Consider the following 20,385-nt stretch of genomic DNA (forward strand, 5'->3'; position numbering starts at 1 on the left):
GTGCCTTGGAGAAGGCCTGTTGGGATTGAGGTAATTAGGTGTTCTATTTGCTTCTTGGATCGAGGATCCAGTTCTTTCCACAAGTTTGGGAAGTTCTTATCAACAATGTTTGAATATATTCTCTGTTCCCTTCTCTCTTTCTTCTCCTTCTGGTATGCCCATTATTCTTATATTGCTCTTTCTGATGGAGTCAGAAAGTTCTTGTAGAGTTCTTTCATTTCTTTTAAGTCTCAAGTCTCTTTCTTCTTTCATCTGTGTAATTTCCAGGTTTCTGTCTTCAATGTCACTGATTCTTTCCTCCATCTGGTCAACTCTACTACCTAAGCTGGTTATTTCATTCTTCATTTCTTCTATTGAGTTCTTATTCTCCAGAAATTCTATTTGGTTCTTTTTTAAAATTTCAATCTCTTTCATAAAATGCTCATGTTCTTTGATTGTGTTTCTGAGTTCACTAAACTGCCTTTCTGTGTTTTCTTGCATCTCATTGAGTTTTTTCAGAACTGCAGTCTTGAATTCTCTGTCGTTCAAGTCATATATTTCCATATCTTTAAGTTCCTTTTCTGAAGACTTTTCACTTTCTTTCTGAGCTGTCTTGGTGCCTTGGTTATTCATGGCAATTACTGATTTATTATTTCTTTTCCTAGACATCTACAGGAGTGGCTTCTGCAACAGGTCGATAGGAAGAGGTCTTTCTTTTGTTTTCCAGTACTTGTTGGTAGAGTGTTTTATTTTCTCTCCGACTGCAGCCTTTTTTTTCTCTCTCACGGTAGTGCTATGTTTTCTCTGCACTATTCCAGCTTCTCACACAATGGGGGGATTCCCTGGGAGATGGGCTTCTCCTCTGTTAATAGTTTACCTGGGTCACAGGGTGCAGTGTCCGTGTGAGTATGCGGAGCGCTTTTGAAATTCCAAAGCTCTTTCTGCACCAGATTCAGAGCCTGTATGTTTCAGCAGTTCTGTTTACTCCTGCAGGGATCCGCCCAGATAGGTAGGTCCAGGGGCGGGGTGAGTTGTGAGAGGTGGCCCAGAGCAATGGTTGGGACCATCCACCACAGGGGGTCCTGCTTCCACAGCTCCCTCACCTTTGCCGGAACTAGTTGTTCTGCGAATCTGTGTTGGTGGTCCACAGTTCTCAGAACAGCAAATATTCTATTCTTTTGATCTGACACTGCTACTGTTCCGCTTCTAGCACCGGGCAGGTGGGGGCGGGGCAAGCTCTGGGAGGGTAGGGAGGGGGCGGCTAGTCTCAGTGCCTAAGGCTTCTGTTCTCTGCTCAGCAGTGATGGCTTAAACCACCGTTTTCAGCCTTCTTCCCTCAGTCTTTTCTCTGAGGTGTCTGCCGTGAGCGTTGGGTTCAGCCATGTTATATGCTGCCCCCTCAGCCCTGTGGACCATAAGCAGAGCCCTAGCAGTCCGAGTTCTTCCCTCTCCCGCAGCTGCGGTAGTTCCGGGATGCAGGGAGCTCAGAGCACTGAGCTAGGTCTGTGTCCTGCGCCTGGGCGGCTGGTCTCCGCACTTTTCCCTTCCCTCCTCCCCCACTCGCGCGATTCACCCACCTTTCGGTGAATTCAGTAGTGTGCCTCTTCCTCTTGCCTGTCTGCTGTGCATGGAGTCCTTTGTGGAGTTGTTGTTGTTTGATTAGTTATAAATTCCAGGGGAGCTTTACAGAGGCTCACCTCACGCCCCCATTTTGATGATGTCCTTCCCTATGAAGAGGTTTTTAAAGGCAAAAAGCTGAAAGCAAAAAAGATAAGAAACAACTGTAGTAACTTACATACAGTGTAAGAAGGAGTATGCCTAATGATGATTTGAAGTAATTGATAAAAGTTAAATTATATGTGTTAGCATTTATTTTAAAAGCCATGGACATATGCAATTTATTTCAGAATGATTACTAGTACCGGGAAATCAAAATCCTTGAAGAGGGTAAAATGTGAAATTTACTTATCTGGAAAACTCAGATTAAAACGGCTAACAACACTAATTACAATGCTACTTCTGTGTTCAAGAAAAAGTAGCAATCTAGTGTGGGAACAGAGCTATTATTCTGAAGAGCACCCTTTTAAGAATTTCTAAAAACATTATAGGTGATAGATTCCGCAGTATAATAGATGACGCCTGGTGGTTTGGGACTGTGGAGAGTCAGCAGCCTTTTCAACCAGAGTATCCTGATAGTTCTTTCCAGTGTTACAGTGTTCAGTAAGTACAGTTATGGTTTTTTATGCCTGATATAATACTGTAGTACTATGGACTTCTGTAAACCCTAACAGGGATAATACTTTTTTTTTTTATCTGACTTAGTCTAGTCTTACAAGACCTACACCTGTAAGGAAGTAATCATAGAGTACCTATAAGAAAGGACTTTGATGATAAACTTTTCGTTCCAATATGCTAAAACATGTAAATGTTCCTGCTAAAACAAAGCAGGAAATGAAGACTTAACTTCTACATCCTTTATGCCTAAGTATTCTCTTAAGTATTCCTATTTTAGACAATAGTTATGACTGATATTTCATGAAGAAGACTGAAATTAAATCAGTGTTTAAAGTAACTGTTACAGCTGTAATATAGCAATGAATAATAGTATCTAGTCTTTTATTTAATGGTGTGAATTTTAGGCAGAGGTGACTACAATATATTTGGATGTGATATTTGTGTACAACATTTACTTTAGTTTTTCATGAAATCTCAGAGTTATAGTATTCCTAATTAATGAAGCTTTCTGGTCAAGAATGATAGAAGAAACATTTATTCTGTGAATACTGACTTATAGTCTCCATATTGCTGTTCAAAAGGGAATAATAAAAATTTGAAGATGTTACAATACTTAAGTTGTTAGGATAAACTAGATTATCTACAGAAATAAGTGATCTATTAAATCGACTTTTTTAACCTGAAAGGAATTTCCCAAAGAGATCTTTTTACTCTATACCCTGGCTTAATACTGAATACATTCTTTATTAAAATAAAATTAAAACAAGGCAAGTAAATGTAAGAGTAAACTTACTGTTCTCTAAGGTTCATATTGGTAGACGATGTTTTCTCTATTAGAGGTTTATTATTATACTTATGTGAACAAAGTTGTACTTTAAGGGAAATTGTATTGCCCTTTTCTAAATTTTATCCCCAAGAAGTTATGCAAATTATGCTAGTATATCAAAGTAAGTGTTGTGTGAATTTGATTTGTATCTTATTATTTTTTAATAGCTGGGACAATAATGAGAGAGAAAAGATGAGCCCCTGGGATATGGAGCCAATTCCAGAAGGAAGTAAATATACTTTTAAAAATGAATTATAATTCTTCTAAAAGGAAAAAGACAATAGCATGATATTGGAAACTAATTATTTCTGGTTTTGCATCTTATACATAGCTGCCTTTCCAGATGAAGTTGGTGCTGGTGTTCCTGTGTCACAGGAGGAACTGACTGCTTTGTTGTACAAACCCCAGGAAGGAGAATGGGGAGCTCATTCCAGAGATGAGGAATGTGAACGGGTTATTCAGGGCATCAACCACCTTCTTTCCCTTGGTACAGTAAATGTGAAAGAATACTAGAAGGATGGACAGGAACAAGGAAAACCAGCAGAATTTTAAGTTCTACAAAAGGAAATGCATGTTTTTTCACTGGACACTTTTAACTCAAGAGGCACAGTGATTCTAGATTTAGTATTAATGTTTCTGTATGCGTGGTTAAAGTAATGACTAAAACTTTCTTAGTTCTCTAGTGGTTTATAATAGTGAAGGTCGGTAGAAGGTGTCTTTTACTTTCTTGAGTGAGTCATTTTGGCTCTAGCTATTCCTTGAACCTGACTTTGGATGGGTTCTTTGGTAAAGACAATGGGTGAGTAATGTATTTTACTCATGTAATTAGTTGTATTTTCTGAAGTATATCACTTGAGACATTTGGCGTTTATCCTGAAAAGACATAAATTTGAAGTTGAACACAGTTCTTCTTAAATGTCTCGTTTTACCTCATTTGGACCACTGGATCACGCGTAATTCATAGATATTATATCCAGTATTGGCCTAATAATTGCATAATTGAATCATCATCATTTAAGAAATGTAGTATATTGCCCTTCCTTCTTGTTTATGTATGAGTTTTGTTTGTTAACATGAAACGTTAATGTTCTTTATAATTACTTTTTTTTTTTTTTGGTAATACTGTAGATTTTGCCAGCCCTTTTGCTGTTCCAGTAGATCTCAGTGCCTATCCCTTGTATTGTACTGTAGTTGCTTATCCAACTGACCTCAACACCATCAGGCAGAGACTTGAAAATCGCTTTTACAGGTCTGTTTAGTTTTATCATTTACTATAAAGTTTATAATTTTATGTCTTTTGATTTCCTTTTTGTATAATAATACACTGAGATCTTTCTTTTCATAGTGTAAAATAATCATTCAAAGGACCCACTCCACATTTTCTTCTAAAAATTTAGAACACTAATTTCCCTTTATTCATTAGATTGTCATGTCTTCCAGGGTAAGAAGAGGCATGGAATAAAGTACAGAGAGAAAGTCATGAGTAGTACAAATCACATGTGACACAAAAACTGAAATTTAAAATTTTAGTTTATTAAAGGCAGATTAAGTAGTTTGTGGATTTATCATAATTAAGGTGCTACAAAGACTTAGAGCATGTTTAAATCTGTTAGGGTATTAACTGGCAGTTAATTAGATTTAATTACCAACCCCGAAATGTATATACAAAAAGAGCCAGATTATTTTTTTTTTTTTGCTTTGCTTTTAGTTGGGAGTGAAGTGATTATGCGAAGGCAGTGGAGGGTAGCTTTTGGTACCTCTCTCACCCCAGAGTCCACTGTATCCTAACCACAGTTATTCCATAAACTGGTTATAAATATAACCAATTGGGTGTATTTTATAACATTACGTATAATTTCATTCGATAATACATATCATAAAAGTAACTAGATAAAAATCCGTCCTTTTCTGTGACCGGGTTTCTTTTTTCTTGCTCTTCTCATCTCTTCTCCTGAAAAGTAAAGCTTCTTTCGACTTTATCAAAACGGTTTGTTTTTATATGTATTTGGTCAAATCACTATTTACTCATAATGTCCTGGCTCAGTTCTTTTCCAAATTTTAATATGCAGTACAGTAATTCTAAAGTTCTTGCCTGTGCTTCAGATACTATACCTTTATTAGTGCACGTCAGTCACACACATACATATATTGGAACACCTTTGACATATGATTAACTGCTTAGTTCTATGTTGTATATTCCTAGAATAGACTTTAAATGTATCAACCAAGAGTAACAGGGTATTTTTCGTTTCATAGGAGAATATCAGCATTAATGTGGGAGGTACGCTACATTGAACATAATGCCAGGACTTTCAATGAGCCAGACAGTCCTATAGTCAAAGCAGCCAAAATTGTAACTGATGTCTTACTTCGATTTATTGGGTAAGAAGCAGTTTTATCTTCCATAGAGACTGACTTCTGATTTTTTTTTTTTAATTCATTGAAATGTATTTTGACTTATATTTCTTAGGGACCAGAGCTGTACTGATATACTGGATACTTATAATAAAATTAAAGCAGAAGAACTAAACAGTACTGATACAGAGGAGGTAAGAATTGTAGCATGATTGGTAGGCATGAATTCCTTTTCTGTTATTTGAAGTACAGTAAGTATTACATGTAGATGCTATAACTGGCTATGAGCGATGAAGCTGACTTATAAAAGCTGGCTGGACACCTGCATCTTATTAAATTATTTAACCTGTATTTAGATGGCATTTACCAAAAATGTAATAGTGCTACAGTATTCAGGCAGAAACAGGTGTCCAGTTATCCTGTTTAACTTAGTGGGTTTCAGTGATAAGAAATTAAGACTTCATTTTACACCCCTTAAAAATAGGACAAAGCATTAAATATTTTAAAAGAATGGTTGTTGATGGAAATTTAAGTAAGGATTAATTTTTTACACAGTACATGTAAAACAGTAATGATTTGAAAATTTTGTTTTTCAAAATACAGTTTTAGTGATTTCATAAAGTTGCTGTTTGATTTCATTTATGGAAATTTGCTAATATAAACCAGTTTTTCTTAATAAAATGAAATTAGTATTGTCAACAAACCCTCACATATCTGATTTCCCCACCCAGCCATCTGCCTGAGTACATAAAGCCGTTTTTGACTGGAGGCTATGATAGAAGCTAAAACCAAGATAAGAGTCTGAAACAATAATGAAAATGAGAATTCAAAAATCTTTAGTGAAGACAGTTCATCTCAGGGATGAATGACTCAAATATGTTAGATTCTATTGTAGTGTCCAATGTACAGAGATATCTTACATGTTTATATTGTCTCTACTCTTAATCTCCACAATGGTAAATCTCCAATGTTTTTCACTCTTTAATGAAAATGTATCTGACTATAAAATGTTATGTTATTGGAGTTAAATGTTATTCACATAATAAGAACTCAGATATGCCAATTATATATCATTTTCCTGAAACTAATGAAAAATTTATCATTTTTATGCCTATTATTTTCTCTGACCTTTCACATGAATGCATTTTGTTTCAGATTTTGTTTTTTTTTTTAATTTAAGTTTATTGGGGTAACAATATGAATACATTTTGACTCAGGATTTCCTGTAGTAAGACTTTATCCTCAGAGTAGCTCTACTTGGGTTTAGAATAGAAAACTAAAGTAAAAAGTAATTCAGCAACTTTATTTTTTTGGAGAGAACATTTATTAAGTTCTACTGTCTTAGTAAATTTCAACTATACAATATAGTGTTATCAACTATAGCCACCATGTTTTATATTAGACTCTTAGATCCTCAGACCTTATTCATCTTAAAGCTGAAAGTTTGTACCCTTTTACCAACCTCTCCCTGTTTCCCTGACAACTCAGCCCCCGACAACCACTTTTCTATTCTCTGTTCCTATGAGTTTGACTTTTTTTAAAAAAGATTCCACATATAAGTGATACCGTGCAGTATTTGTCTTTCTCTGTCTTTCTGTTTCACTTAGCATAATGTCTACCAGGTTCATCTATGTTGTCTCAGATGGCAGGATTTCCTTCTTTCTTAAGGCTGAATAATATTCTTCGTGTGTGTGTGTGTGTGTGTTTGTGTGTTTGTGTGTGTTGCGTGTACATCACATCTTCTTTATCCATTCATCTGTTGACAGACACTTAAGTTGTTTCCATACCTTTGCTATTGTGAATAATGTTGCAGTGAACATGGGAGTGCAGTTTTATCTCTTTGAGATCCTATTTTCATTTCCTTTAGATATATAATATACTCAGAAGTGAGATTGGTGGGTCATATGGTAGTTTTATTTTTAAATTTTTGAGGAACCTCCATACATTTTCCATAGCAGCTATACCAATGTACATTTCACACCAACAATGTATAAGGGTTCCCTGTTCTCCACATCCTCTCCAGCACTTGTTATTTCTAGTCTTTTGGATAATAGTCATTCTAACAGGTGTGAGGTGATACCTCACTGTGGTTTTCATTTGCATTTCCCTGATGATTAGTGATGTTGAGCATCTTTCATGGACTTGGTGACCATATGGATGTTGTCTTTAGAAAAATGTCTATTCAGTTCCTCTGCCCATTTTTTAATTGGGGTCACTCATTTGTTTGATCTTGTTTTTGTTGTTTTTTTTGTTTTTGCTATTGAGTTGTATGAGTTTTTTAAATATATTTTTTATATTAACCCCTTATCAGATAATATGATTTGCAGATATTTTCTCCTTTTCAGTAGGTTGCCTTTTCATTTTGTTGATGGTTTCCTTTGCTATACAGAAAAGCTTATTAGTTTGATCTAATCCCACTTGTTTTATTTTTGCTTTTGTTGACTTTTGATTTTCTCAAATACAGAAAAACCATTGCCAAGATCAATGTCAAAGAACTTATCCCTATGTTTTCTAGAGTTTTATGACTTCATAAACAAGTTTTTAATTTATTTTGAATTAAATTTTATGTATGGTGTAAGATAGGAGTCTAGTTTCATTTTTTTGCACATGGATATCCTGGATATCCAGTGTTCTCAGCACCATTTATTGAAGAGACTCTTCTTTCCCCATTGTATATTCTTGGCTCCTTTGTTGTAAATTGACTGTATGTGCATGGGTTTATTTCTGTGCTGTCTATTCTGTTCCATTAATCTATGTCTGGTGTTCTTTTGTTTGTTTTTGCCAATCCCATACTTTTTTGATTATAGCTTTGTAGTATAGTTTGAAATCAGGAAATATGATGCTTCCACCTTTGTTCTTTCTTAAGATTGCTTTGGCTACTAGGAGTCTTTTTTTTGTGATTCCATACAATTTTTAAGAGTATGTTTTTTTCTATTGCTGTGAAAAATGCCATTGTAATTTTAATAGGGATTTCATTGAATCTGTAGATTGCTTTGGGTAGTAGGGACATTTTAACAATATTAATTCTTATAATCCATGAGCACAGAGTATGTTTCCATTTTTTGTATCTTCTTCAACTTTTTTCATCAATCTCTTATATTTTTCGGTATACAGATCTTTCACCTCTTTTGTTAAATTTAATTCTAGGTGTTTTATTTTTTGATACAATTATAAATGGGATTGCTTTCTTAATTTCACTGCTAGTGTATAGAAACACAACTTGTTTTTGTATAATTTTGTATCTTGAAATTTTAATGAATTAATTTATTAGTTCTAACAGTTTCTTGGTAGAGTTTTTAAGGTTTTCTATTTGTAACATGCCATCTGCTAATAGAGACAGTTTTACTTTTTTACTTTCTGATTTAGGCACCTTTGTTGTTCTTGCCTAATTGTTCTAGCTAAGGTTTCCAATACTATGTTAAATAAAAGTGGCTAGAGTGGGGATCCTTGTCATTTTCCTGGTCTTTGAGGAAAAGCTTTTAGCTTCTCAGTGTTGACCATAATGTTAGTGCCGGCTTGTCATATATGGCCCTTACCATGTTGAGGTACTTTCCCTCTGTGTCTAGTTTGTTGAGAGTGTTTATCATGAATGGATGTTGCTCTCCTCAGAGTAGTACTCCTTGGGTTAGAATAGAAAATTAAACTGAAATGTAATTCAACAACTTTATTAAAAAAGGGTACCAATAGCCCATGAGCTACTTTTATCCTAGGCATTACCTATGTGTTTCACAATCACCAGGTGAATAATGGTATGCGGGCCTTTCTCTTTGTATTAAAAAACTATTCCTCAGAGGAATACTTAGCCAAATCTTAGGTTTTAATATGTGTTCATATTTTCCCTACAGAAAAGAAATGTATTTCTTGAAATAGCAAAAGATTAATAATGAGTAATTCATGGTTATATTATAGTATGTTAAATTAGCATGTCATAGAATGTAAGTTTTGTTTAAATACTAGCATTTAGGTACAAGATCAGATACCAATCACTATACTTTTCCCCTTATTTCCTATTCTGATTTAAAGAGAAACCCTGTTTATTCTTCTCCCAGTATATTTTCCAGCTTGTATATAACATATAGTCAAAGTTTGGAGTGAGTCTGTCTCTAACCTTTGTTCTGCTGCCTGCTCCAGTGAGGGAGTTAATTGTGATTGTATTTGCCACTTCTTTGTAAATGTTCATCCAATTTATAAGACTTTGAATGTAACTTAACATCTTCACTCATCCCTTTTAATTTTAGGATACCGAAATGGTTGATTTAGATTCAGATGGTCCTGGTACTTCATCTGGAAGAAGGGTGAGTGAATAAATGGACTGCTGATAAGAAAAAATTTTCAAGCTTCCTGTGTTGGGAATCCCTAAGACCGATTCCACCTGTTTGAAAAGTTGCTGGAAAGACTCACAAAACTCAGTATATACAGTTGTTACTCATTGCTAAATTGTATTACAGTGATACTGTAGGGATATGCAGCTGGATCATAGGGAAAAAGACACAGGCACATCTGGGGGGAATCTGTATGTGGGCTTCTTTATGCTCTCTCCCTCCTTTGTGGGGCCACACAGAGCACACTCTTCCCCCAGCAATGGAAATGGAGCAACATGTGTGATTAGCGACTCAGTCTCTAAGGAGTTTATTGGGAGCTGGTTATGTAAACGCCATCTGACTAGCACATGCCAAGATTCTAGACTCGCAGAAAGCAGGAAAACACAGGAAAAGTTTCGGAAACCAGGTGTTCAATGCAAATCACTTTGTTTGTACAAACAATGTAGATACAGCAGACCACCTTTATTATTTAGAAAACAACTCAAATGCCAAGTTTCCAGATGCCAGCCAAGGTCCAACCCTGCAAGCAAGCTCTGCTAAAGATTAGCAGCCTCGAGTCTGTTATGTTAACTCTGTGTTGTACACTTCCCCCTCTATATTAATTAGACAAATATTTGTTCTATTTGAGGGAAAACTTTCCTTTGAAATACTGAAAAAGAGATCATATAAAACAGGCATCAAGTGGTAAAGACTAGCATTCTTCATGACCACAAAGGATTTACTCAAATAATATATATATGAAGAGTTAAAGAGCTTTTAGATATAATTCTTTTAAACTCTGCAGGTCAAATGCCGAGGCAGGAGACAGTCTTTAAAGTGTAATCCTGATGCTTGGAGAAAGCAATGCAAAGAACTCTTGAGCCTTATTTATGAGCGTGAAGACTCAGAGCCATTTCGACAGCCAGCTGATCATCTCTCTTACCTAGTAAGCATACAGTTGTTTAAATAATTGCCAATATGTAATTTCCCATGAATGTCTTTGCTTAGATCTAGTTAAGAGCCACTTTCCCCGCTTCCTTCCTACCTTTTTTCTCCCTCCTTCCTTCCTTCCTTTCTTCCTCTTCCTTCTTTCTTTGTGTATATTTGAATTGTGAAAGTGGGTAGTGTGATTAGTCATGACTTTTTAAAATGCCTGTCATGTATGTTGTGTGTAAATTACACATTTTTAAGCTAAATTTGAATCTAAATATCTTTGTGATACCTTCCCGCTTTTTTAGGATATTTGCTTAATGCATTTTGCTAACTTCTGATATACTTCTACCTACTGTAGACCCTTGGTAACATATGTCAGCACTGTTTCATTTATGTTAATAATTTAAGTGTTATCCAATATGATCACTTAGAGTAACCTATATAGCATACTACTTTTCATCAAAGATAAAAGCATAAAAACTTAGATTATAGGATTCCTTTTCTAATATGTTGAATAACCTTTTAGTATAGGTAACAAATCTGTTTTACAGAGAAAAGGTACAGCAATATTTCAGAAATACATCAGACCATCCTTTGAAATTAGTAAACATCAGTATTTTCTACATACACAGCTTTCAGTTGGGAAAAATTATTCAAATAATGAACAAGATTATGTTCAGCAAAGCTTGCTTTGTTCGTTTGTAGGGAGTTTGGGTGGAATAAATTAGTCTTGTGTTTTCACGGCAGAAGAGAATGGTGAATGTAGAATTCCTTCATCTTGAAGTACAATTGTAAAAAAATATAATTCCAATTTATGGGTCTCTGAGCTTTAAATAATAATTGTATTGCAAGTCTTGATATTTTCTTGTAATGGTCTGGAAACACAGTATATCTTCTTTACCTTAATAGGGGCATCAAGAGCAAGAGGGAGAATCCTCAGAGTCAGTTGTTACAGAAAGACAACAAGATCCATCTCTTTCTGAGGTAGGCATAGTAGTCTCTTAAAAGATATATACTGGTTGTTTTACTTAAAAATCCCCATATTGCAAATAAACCTTTTATAATTGGCCAGGCTGTTTTCCATCTCTGCTCACTCCCTTTTTACCTTTGTGTGATTTTTTGGTTGTTTATATTTTGTTTTTTAAATCAACATATGTTCTCAAGAGTGTTTTGTACCATCTGCATAGGTGATTGTTACTATAGATCTAAAGCTACTATAACAGAGTATAACTCATCGATATTACACAATATAATTATGTCTGTACTACAGCTGATTATTCCCACTGAGATTTCATTCAGCAGGCTGACTGGGTCCTTCGCGTTTTGGTTATCATACTACACAAAGTTCCAACATTTTATTCTCTGAAAATCTTTGTTTCATAAGCCATGCTGTGTTGGAATATACTTTTGATTTTTATGATTTAAGCAAAAAAAAAAAAGACACATTAAGAGCAATTGTGATTCCTCATACTTAAAAAAATATTTTTCTCTTTTTATATTTTTGCTCCTGTTTCTGGTTCTTTGGCTTCTATTTTGAGAGAAATGTGGTGATTTTACTTCGTAATGATTCTAAATAGGATGAGGGAATCTCATACTGACAATGTTTTTACTCCAAACCATATTTTTTTATTGATGGTTGTGGTATATACAGGTATACATTTCAGATTCAATTCCGTATAATAACCCTAGAAATATCTTAAGTAGACTTGAAATATTTAGGTTAAAATAGAAACTTCCCCTTCCCCTAATCAAAATCAAACTAATTCTGAATATATGAGAATGAAGACCTTAGATGAAGCAAAAGTGTCACATTCATTAAAAAACAAAACAATGGGAGAGAGGCGCAGACATGGCCAATTTGGCTGACCTTCAACTAATGACATCTTAGGTAGAATGCCTTCATACCTGGAAATGTCTTGGAAATATGCAGCTAATTTGTGATACGGAACTATTTAATTATATGTGAATTATCCCATCCTCTACTTTCATTGAGCAGTTTGCCAAGGAATTGGGGGTTACTTCAGTCTTTAAACAAAAAATGGAATTTTGTGCAATGGACTTCTGTAGGGATGAAGCCAATGGCAATGGGTTTTCTATTCTGTCCCTTGAGAGAGTCATACGGTTATTGACTGCAGGGTGAAGGCTAAGGCCCTCCCACAGGCCACTGATGTTTTTCAGAGTCACCAAAAAAGCTCTGTTAAATGGATGGTTTGAGGTTGGGGGAAGCAGTTGGCAGATTGAAAAGCAGTCTCTTTATTTCATGGTGACTTGGTGATGCAAATCTCAGTCCCGTTGATTATGTAGTATTGTTACCCAGCCCATGTATTTAATAACACATTCTTCTTTGTAGGATTATCAAGGTGTTATAGACACTCCTATGGACTTCAGCACTGTGAAAGAAACTTTGGAAGCAGGAAACTATGGTAGTCCTCTGGAATTTTACAAGGATGTTCGCCAAATATTCAGCAACTCCAAAGCTTATACCTCTAATAAAAAGTCAAGGGTATGAAAAACCAATTATTAGGTGGATTAATCATCTAAGCATTTAGTTATATATATCAGGCAGCTTTTTCTTTCACCAGTTTTAAAATTGCTAAACAAGTATGTACTACAGTTTTGACATAGTTACTGAAGTTTAATTAATTCTCAGTATTTCTCTGACAGTTTATTAGGCATGTATAAAGATACATTTAGCAGTCATTCTGAAATTAAGCACCTCTTTCTTTCTCCTATCTGCCTCATCTTTATTCTTTAGTAATATTTATATCTGCCAGAGAGAGGTGAAGTGAAGAAGAGGTAGTGATTTGAGTACCCTTTAATATGTCTAATAAATAATTTGAGAAATAAAAGTGGTTGACAGTATTAATTTATGTAAAATAGTTAGATTAGCTCTGAATATTTGTTCCCTTTATTATAATAAATAGTGAACCATATTGGGAAGTGACAGCTATTTATTCATACTCACAATTAATATTTTCCCTGTTTTGTCAGAACTTAATATCTTGAGAAAAAATAGTAATAATAATTTTGTGTTTTGTAACCACTGGTATCTGATTACCTTTTAAATAAGTTGCACAGTAAGTATATAACTTGCCCACTTCCATCTCATATAAAATGAATTTTCACCAGTTTCTGTAGGCATAATTTTTTCACATTTATTTCCCACATTTACATGTACTGGGGGTGCCAAAAAAATGTATACACATGACTTGTATTCATCTTTTGTTATCGGTATATGTTGAGTATTATAATTTTAATACAGTTTTTTTTCCTTTCTTAAAGTGTGTATGCGTCTATATACTTACATATGTTTATATATTCTTTAAAACAGTAGGCTTTATATTTTGAAGACTTTTTTAACTTATATGAGTATTTTCCCATGTCATTATTACTCTTAGAAAATAGAAGTTTTACTGTCTGTATAGTATTCAGTTATATGGTAGTTTTATGTTATTTCACTAGTGTCCTAGTACTGGAGATTTAGGTTGTTTCTAGTTTTTCATTTTACATGAATAATGCTGTGGCTAACATCTTTAACATCCTTGAACATAATTATTTTGTGTGCCATTCTCTGATATTTCCTTAGGTTAAATTCCCAGAAGTGTAAAAATTATTAGCCAAAGGATATGTATATTTTTACGATTTTTGGTACATATTACAAATTGTCAGTTAGAATGTTGTTCTAGTTAAAATACCCACTGGAAATGTATTGGAATCTTTTTTTCCCTACCGTTCCTAACATTGAATGTTACCTTTTAAAAACCTTTATTAAGTTTTATTTAAAAATGGTATCTTGTTTTAATTGTTCAGGAATTTTTCAACTGTGGGAAAGAGCATGTATATTTTTTATGAAAGGATGATGCTGATATTGGTCCAGGCATGTTTATACCTTTTATTTTTATATAATTAATGTATAGTTGGTAAAACAAGAATAATTTCTACGTTTTCAGATCTATAGCATGACGCTGCGATTATCTGCCTTATTTGAAAGTCATATTAAAAATGTCATCTCTGAATATAAGTCAGCAATCCAGAGTCAGAAGAGGAGAAGGCCACGGTACAGAAAACGTCTGAGAAGCAGCAGCAGTTCGTTATCTAGTAGCAGAGCTCCTAGGTATATTTTATGTTTTCAAAGTGTTTTGTGCATATTGCCTCATTTCTTAAAAGTTTATTGGATAGTGTGAGGGGCTCCCAAGACCCAAGATATTTTCTTTTAAGAAATCTTCACCTGTGTAAAGATGCAAAGATGCAGTTGGTAACCCAAAGCTTTGTTTATGTGGATTTTACTATACCAAAATTTTTTTTTTTATTTTAAAGATTGAAGTTTAACTGTCATGTTACCAATTTGAAGCATTTCACTTAAATTATCGGGCATTTCTTTTTTGGTCAGCTTAAGCATTTTGTATCATACTGTCTTTCATAACATGTTGCTCATAGAAAAAGTGTTTATTCTTACATATTTTTACTTGTAGTCCAAAAGGGAAACAGAAACAAATGAAATTGCAGCCTAAAAATGACCAGAATACCTCAGTGTCTTATGCCAGGACTAGCTCTCCTTTCTCGTCTCCTGGTAAATATGTCTTTTGTTTTTGGTGTTCTGTATTTCAGTTTAATACTGATATTAAGGATATAGAAAAGGCAGCATGGTTTAGAATACGAAGAGCAGTGGATTTCAATGTGGAAAAGTTGTGTTTTATTCCCAATTCCTTCTCTCTAGCTATGTCGTGCTGGATAACACATTAGGCCATAGGATTAAGTTTATTCATTTTAAAAATAAAAGTGTTAAGACTATAGATGAATTTTAAACTCTCTCTTAGTTTTACTTCTATAACTTCATGATTACAGCACTTATCTACAATATATTTGCCAACGTAGGAATTGAGGATTCTTTATATGTGGAAGTGATTTCTTTGGAAAAGTTTTTCTGACATTCTGTCCTTAAAAGCTTAATGATGTCATAAAACATTTGTTCTCAAAATAGCCATATTTCCTTCTTCAGACAACTCACAATTTTGATGTTAGAGTAGAATAACTGAGTGAGATACCGTTTTAAAAACAGCCTGATTTTCCTAAAAACATGATAATTATGTTAACATTACAGCCTTTTTAAATGTAAGTTTCAGATGCTGCTGATGGGCTTTCACTATATTTACTTGATGATGAACTGGATGGGCCGTTTTCTTCATCGAGCTTCAGTGGATATAGCCGAAGTGGAAATAGCCATGACCCAGGGAAAGCCAAATCATTTCGGAATAGAGTTTTGCCAATTAAACAAGGTAGGAAATAAATACAGACAGGGCATCTTTGTTCCCTTATAATGGCAGATGAATTATGTAAAAGCTGGTGTATTTCAGTAGTAAAAGTTAGCATGCCCTTATAGTTAATGAGGATTTTAATGTCAAATTTGACTGAGACAGGGTTTCATATCCAAAACTAGGAATAGGCCATTATTAGCAGATCTCAAATAATACTTCCAAACATATTTTAGTCTTTTAAAACAAAATGTAAAATGAATAGGAAGGAAAAACTAAATGAAGAGATCTTTCCTCACGCACATAAAAACTGGACTATTAGACACATTTAGGATTTTTCATATATTAAGCCATATTAATAACAAAGGCAAACATTTTTCCAGAATCATCTTTAAATAGGGCTCATTTTTTAAAGGCCTACTCCAATTAAAAAAAAAAAAAAAGGTTTGGGTTGACAAATTAAAATTAGCCTTCTTTTAGTCAACACCTACTTCTACCACCTTCCTTTGATTTTTCTAGTTATATAACTAAAATGTTCTGTTTCCTTGGGTCCTGCTGTCTCAGTAATTCAGTGGCTTTCAGACTGTGCTCTGCCTGTTTTTGGGTAATCCGCAGAGGTACTTTAAGGAATTCTCAAAAGAGCCTTTTCCATTCAACCAGAACAACTCTTTTTAGTTCATGTAATGAGCTTCCATATAACTTTTATTTCAGGAGAATTTTTTACTGATTAAAAAGAAATCACTGACCTAATAATTATCACATGCTTTCATTTTGGACCATGTCAGTGGGCATCAGTTTTTTTATGCAAACTTTCTTCTTATGCTTAGCCCTATCTTATGAACCTTGACCATGTTCAAAGAAAGTTCTAATGTGTTCATCTGTTTGAAGTTTGTGAATAGTTACTATGCTTTTATAGATATCTTTATTGGAATACATACTTTTATTTTGTGTAAATTTTAATGAAATATTAAGTACCTTATCCATTGTTATTGAAGTATCAAATAACTCAAAAAGACTCTCCAAAGATATATTTTATATTGGTTACGTGAGAAATATTGAAACATATCTGATAACTCTAAGATAGTTATTGACTTTATTTTCCCCAATTTTTGTTTTTACTCTCTCTGATCCTGCCACACATTACATATTCATGCTATTTCCTTCTCTTTTTGCTCTTTCCTTCACTGTCAAGCTTTTAGAAAGAGTAGCTGATACTTCCTGCCTTTATTTTCTTTCTATATAAATATTCCTTTGTCCGTTACAGTCTGGCTTCTGCCTCCACCACTCTCCAGAAACTGTTCTCTCCAGATTCACCAGTAATCTTTAAGTGACCAACCAGAGTCTGTATCATTGCATGCTGTTGACGACATCCCCTAGGAACTCTACTGACTGGCTTCTATAGTCTATTGATTCTCCTATGTCTCTGTTTCTCCTGTAGGTCTATATTTTCTGTTCTTTTCTTTTGCTCTACTTGCCTCCTATATGCAGAGTTTCCCACCTTTTTTATTTGTTTTTTTTCTTTGTTGTTTTCTACAAATTAAGGAATCTAACAGTTACGTTAGTGATCTTTATGCTGATGACTCCAAGTTCATATATCTAGCCTTAGCATCTGTTTATTCTACCAATCTCATTTCCAAGTGCTTCCTAAAAAAATTTTCCTTGGGTGCTTGTCATTCATCTTTCTGTCTCGTGTTTGCTTCTTTTTCTGCACTCACTATTTTATTTGATGGTACCACCATCTTCCTAGTCACCCAACTTAAAATTTTGCAGTGTTCTTTGACTCTCCTCTTACCCCTCATATCCAGTCAGTTGCTAAGTTTTGTAAATTCCACAACTCTTTAAAACCACTTAAATCTTTTATCTACACTTCCTATTGCTATCACTTTAGTCTCTAGCCTACTCTTAGCTTGGGCTGTCACAAGATGCCATAGACTAGGTGGCTTACACAACAGATATTTATTTTTAGCAGCTTTATTGTGATATCACTGACATAAAAATTACATATATGTAAAGTATATATAATTTAAATTTAAAATATATATAACAGCTTGATGTTTCAATACATTGTGGCATGGTCACCACAATCAAACTAATTAACATATCCATCACCTCTGTGTGGTTACTGTGTTTGTGTGTGTGTGTGTGTGTGTGTGTGTGTGTGTGTGAGTTGAGAAGATTTAAGATCTATCCTCCTAGCAAATTTCAAATACACAATACTGTATTATTAACTATAGTAATGATGCTGTACATTATATATCTAGAACTTACTTCTTCTGAATAATGGGATCTTTGTACCCTTTGACCAATACCTCCCTATTTCCTCTCCCCCAGCCCCTGGCAACCACCATCTTAGTCTGCTTCTGTGAGCATGACTATAATCATGCAGTGCTTAACTACAGGGATATGTTCTGAGAAATGCGTCTTTAAATTACTTTGTTGTTGTGCGAACATCATAGAGTTTATTTACACAGACTTAGATGGTATAGCCCACTTACACACCTGCTATATGGCATAGGCTACAATCCTATACAGCATGTTACTGTTCAAAACAATACAAGATCAAATCAAGCACAAAAGAAAATGAGGTAATCAAGAGACACGGTGAACACAAGATGAATTAAGACTGCTGCTGGTTTATCATGGCATATGGTTTTACAGCAAACATTTTTTTTAAGTCAAAAGAAGTGCACTATAAAATAACAATGAAAAGCATAGTATAATAAATACATAAACAGTAACAAAGTCAGTTATTATCATTATCAAGCAGTACATACTGTACATAATTATATGTGCTATACTTTTATATGACTGGCAGCACAGAAGATTTGTTTACAACAGCATCACCACAAACACATGAGTAATGTGTTGTGCTACGATATTATTACGGCTGCAATGTCAGTAGGCGATAGCAATTTTTCAGCTCCATTACAATCTTATGGGACCACCATCATATACGTGGTCCATCATTGACTGAAACATCGTTATACAGGGCATGACTGTATTTTAGATTACACATATAAGTGACATGTAATATTTCTTTTTCTGTGTCTTGCTTATTTTGTTTAACATAATGTCCTCCAGCGATAGACAGATAGATTGATAGATAGATAGATAGATAGATAGATAGATAGATAGATAGATAGATAGATAGACAGACAGACAGAGATATGTATATGGTTTCCATATCTTGGCTATTTTGAATAATCTGTAATGAACAAGGGAGTACAGATATATCTTCAAGATCCTGATTTCAATTCTTTTAGATATATACTCATAAGGGGGATTGCTGGATCAAATGGTAGTTCTATTTTTAATTTTTGGGGAACCTCCATACTGATTTTCATAGTGGCTATACTAATTTACCTTTTCACCAGAAGTGTACAAGGTTCTCTTTTCTCTACATCCTCACCAACACTTATTTTTTATTTTTTTGATACTAGCAATCCTAACAGGTGTGAGGTGATACCTCATTGTGGTTTTGATTTGCATTTCCCCAATGATGAGAGATGTTGAGCACCTTTTCATATACTTAAAAGAGTCATTTATTTTCTCACTTCTGGAGGCTCAAACTCCAAGATCAAGATGCCAGCAGGGTTGGTGTCTGGTAAGGGCTCTTGTCCTGGCTTTCTGATGGCTGCCTTTTCACTGTGTCCTTACGTGGCTTTTTCTCTATGCACCCACAGACAGGGAGAAAGAGAGCAAGCACTCATGTGTCTTCCTCTTACAAGGACACCAGTCCTAATACGTTAGAGCCCACCCTTGTGACTTCACTTCACTTTAATTAAAAACTTCTTTAAAGGCCTTATCTCCAAATACAGTCACATTGAGGGTAAGGGGTACAACATAACGTATTTTGGGCGTGATGCACTTCAATCCATAACACCAAGAGTATTAGATTAATCTTGTAACTATGGTTACCATACAACCCTAAGCTTTGCTCCTTCCAGTCTACTCTCTTTGTTTTTCCTCCTACCTCACTGGCTATTCGTTCTCAATTATCTTTGCCTGTTCTTTATCTTTAAATGTTGGAGTATCTCAAGTCTCAGTCCTCAGCTACCTTCTCTCACTTTACTTGCTTTCTCAATGAGGTCTCTCAGTTCTCCTGACCCTAAATGTCATCTTTTTACTGAAAATTTCCAAAATTATATCTCTAGTTTTATCTGAGTCTCCCCTGAGCCTCTCGACTGGCCTATCCACCTGCTTTTTTGCTTTTTCTTTTTTTTAATGTCTTTATGTGGGTCTCTAGTATTTAAAACTGGAATTTTGATTTTTCTACCAGCCTGCCAATACCTTTTCCTCCTATAGCATTCTCCAACTTAGTAAAATATCTAACATTCACCCAGTTGCTTGGGCTATAAAACCCAGAAATTGACCTTCATTCTTTGCTTAGCACTTGACATTCCAATCCATCAGCTATTCCCATAAGTTCAAACTTTAAAAAATAAAGGTTGGTTCTGGTGGCTCCTCTAGAAGGAAACATTCCAAATCTAGTCATTTCTCTACA

At 34.6% G+C, this 20,385-nt stretch overlaps 1 protein-coding gene across 1 annotated transcript in view; it reads left to right on the forward strand.

Moving 5' to 3' along the window:
• The window catches only part of BRWD3 (bromodomain and WD repeat domain containing 3), a 112,945-nt gene that overhangs the window by 85,864 nt on the left and 6,696 nt on the right, over positions 1–20,385 (forward strand). The window contains exons 28-40 of the mRNA XM_033106874.1: positions 2,088–2,199; positions 3,208–3,269; positions 3,372–3,527; positions 4,169–4,289; positions 5,297–5,422; positions 5,511–5,589; positions 9,634–9,690; positions 10,502–10,642; positions 11,539–11,613; positions 12,980–13,132; positions 14,580–14,743; positions 15,102–15,199; positions 15,747–15,905. Of these exons, the coding sequence (XP_032962765.1) occupies positions 2,088–2,199; positions 3,208–3,269; positions 3,372–3,527; positions 4,169–4,289; positions 5,297–5,422; positions 5,511–5,589; positions 9,634–9,690; positions 10,502–10,642; positions 11,539–11,613; positions 12,980–13,132; positions 14,580–14,743; positions 15,102–15,199; positions 15,747–15,905 (1,503 nt within the window). The remainder of the gene's footprint in view (positions 1–2,087; positions 2,200–3,207; positions 3,270–3,371; positions 3,528–4,168; positions 4,290–5,296; positions 5,423–5,510; positions 5,590–9,633; positions 9,691–10,501; positions 10,643–11,538; positions 11,614–12,979; positions 13,133–14,579; positions 14,744–15,101; positions 15,200–15,746; positions 15,906–20,385) is intronic.

This window comes from Rhinolophus ferrumequinum, chromosome X, assembly GCF_004115265.2.
Source record: "Rhinolophus ferrumequinum isolate MPI-CBG mRhiFer1 chromosome X, mRhiFer1_v1.p, whole genome shotgun sequence".
NCBI classification, from domain to species: domain Eukaryota; kingdom Metazoa; phylum Chordata; class Mammalia; order Chiroptera; family Rhinolophidae; genus Rhinolophus; species Rhinolophus ferrumequinum.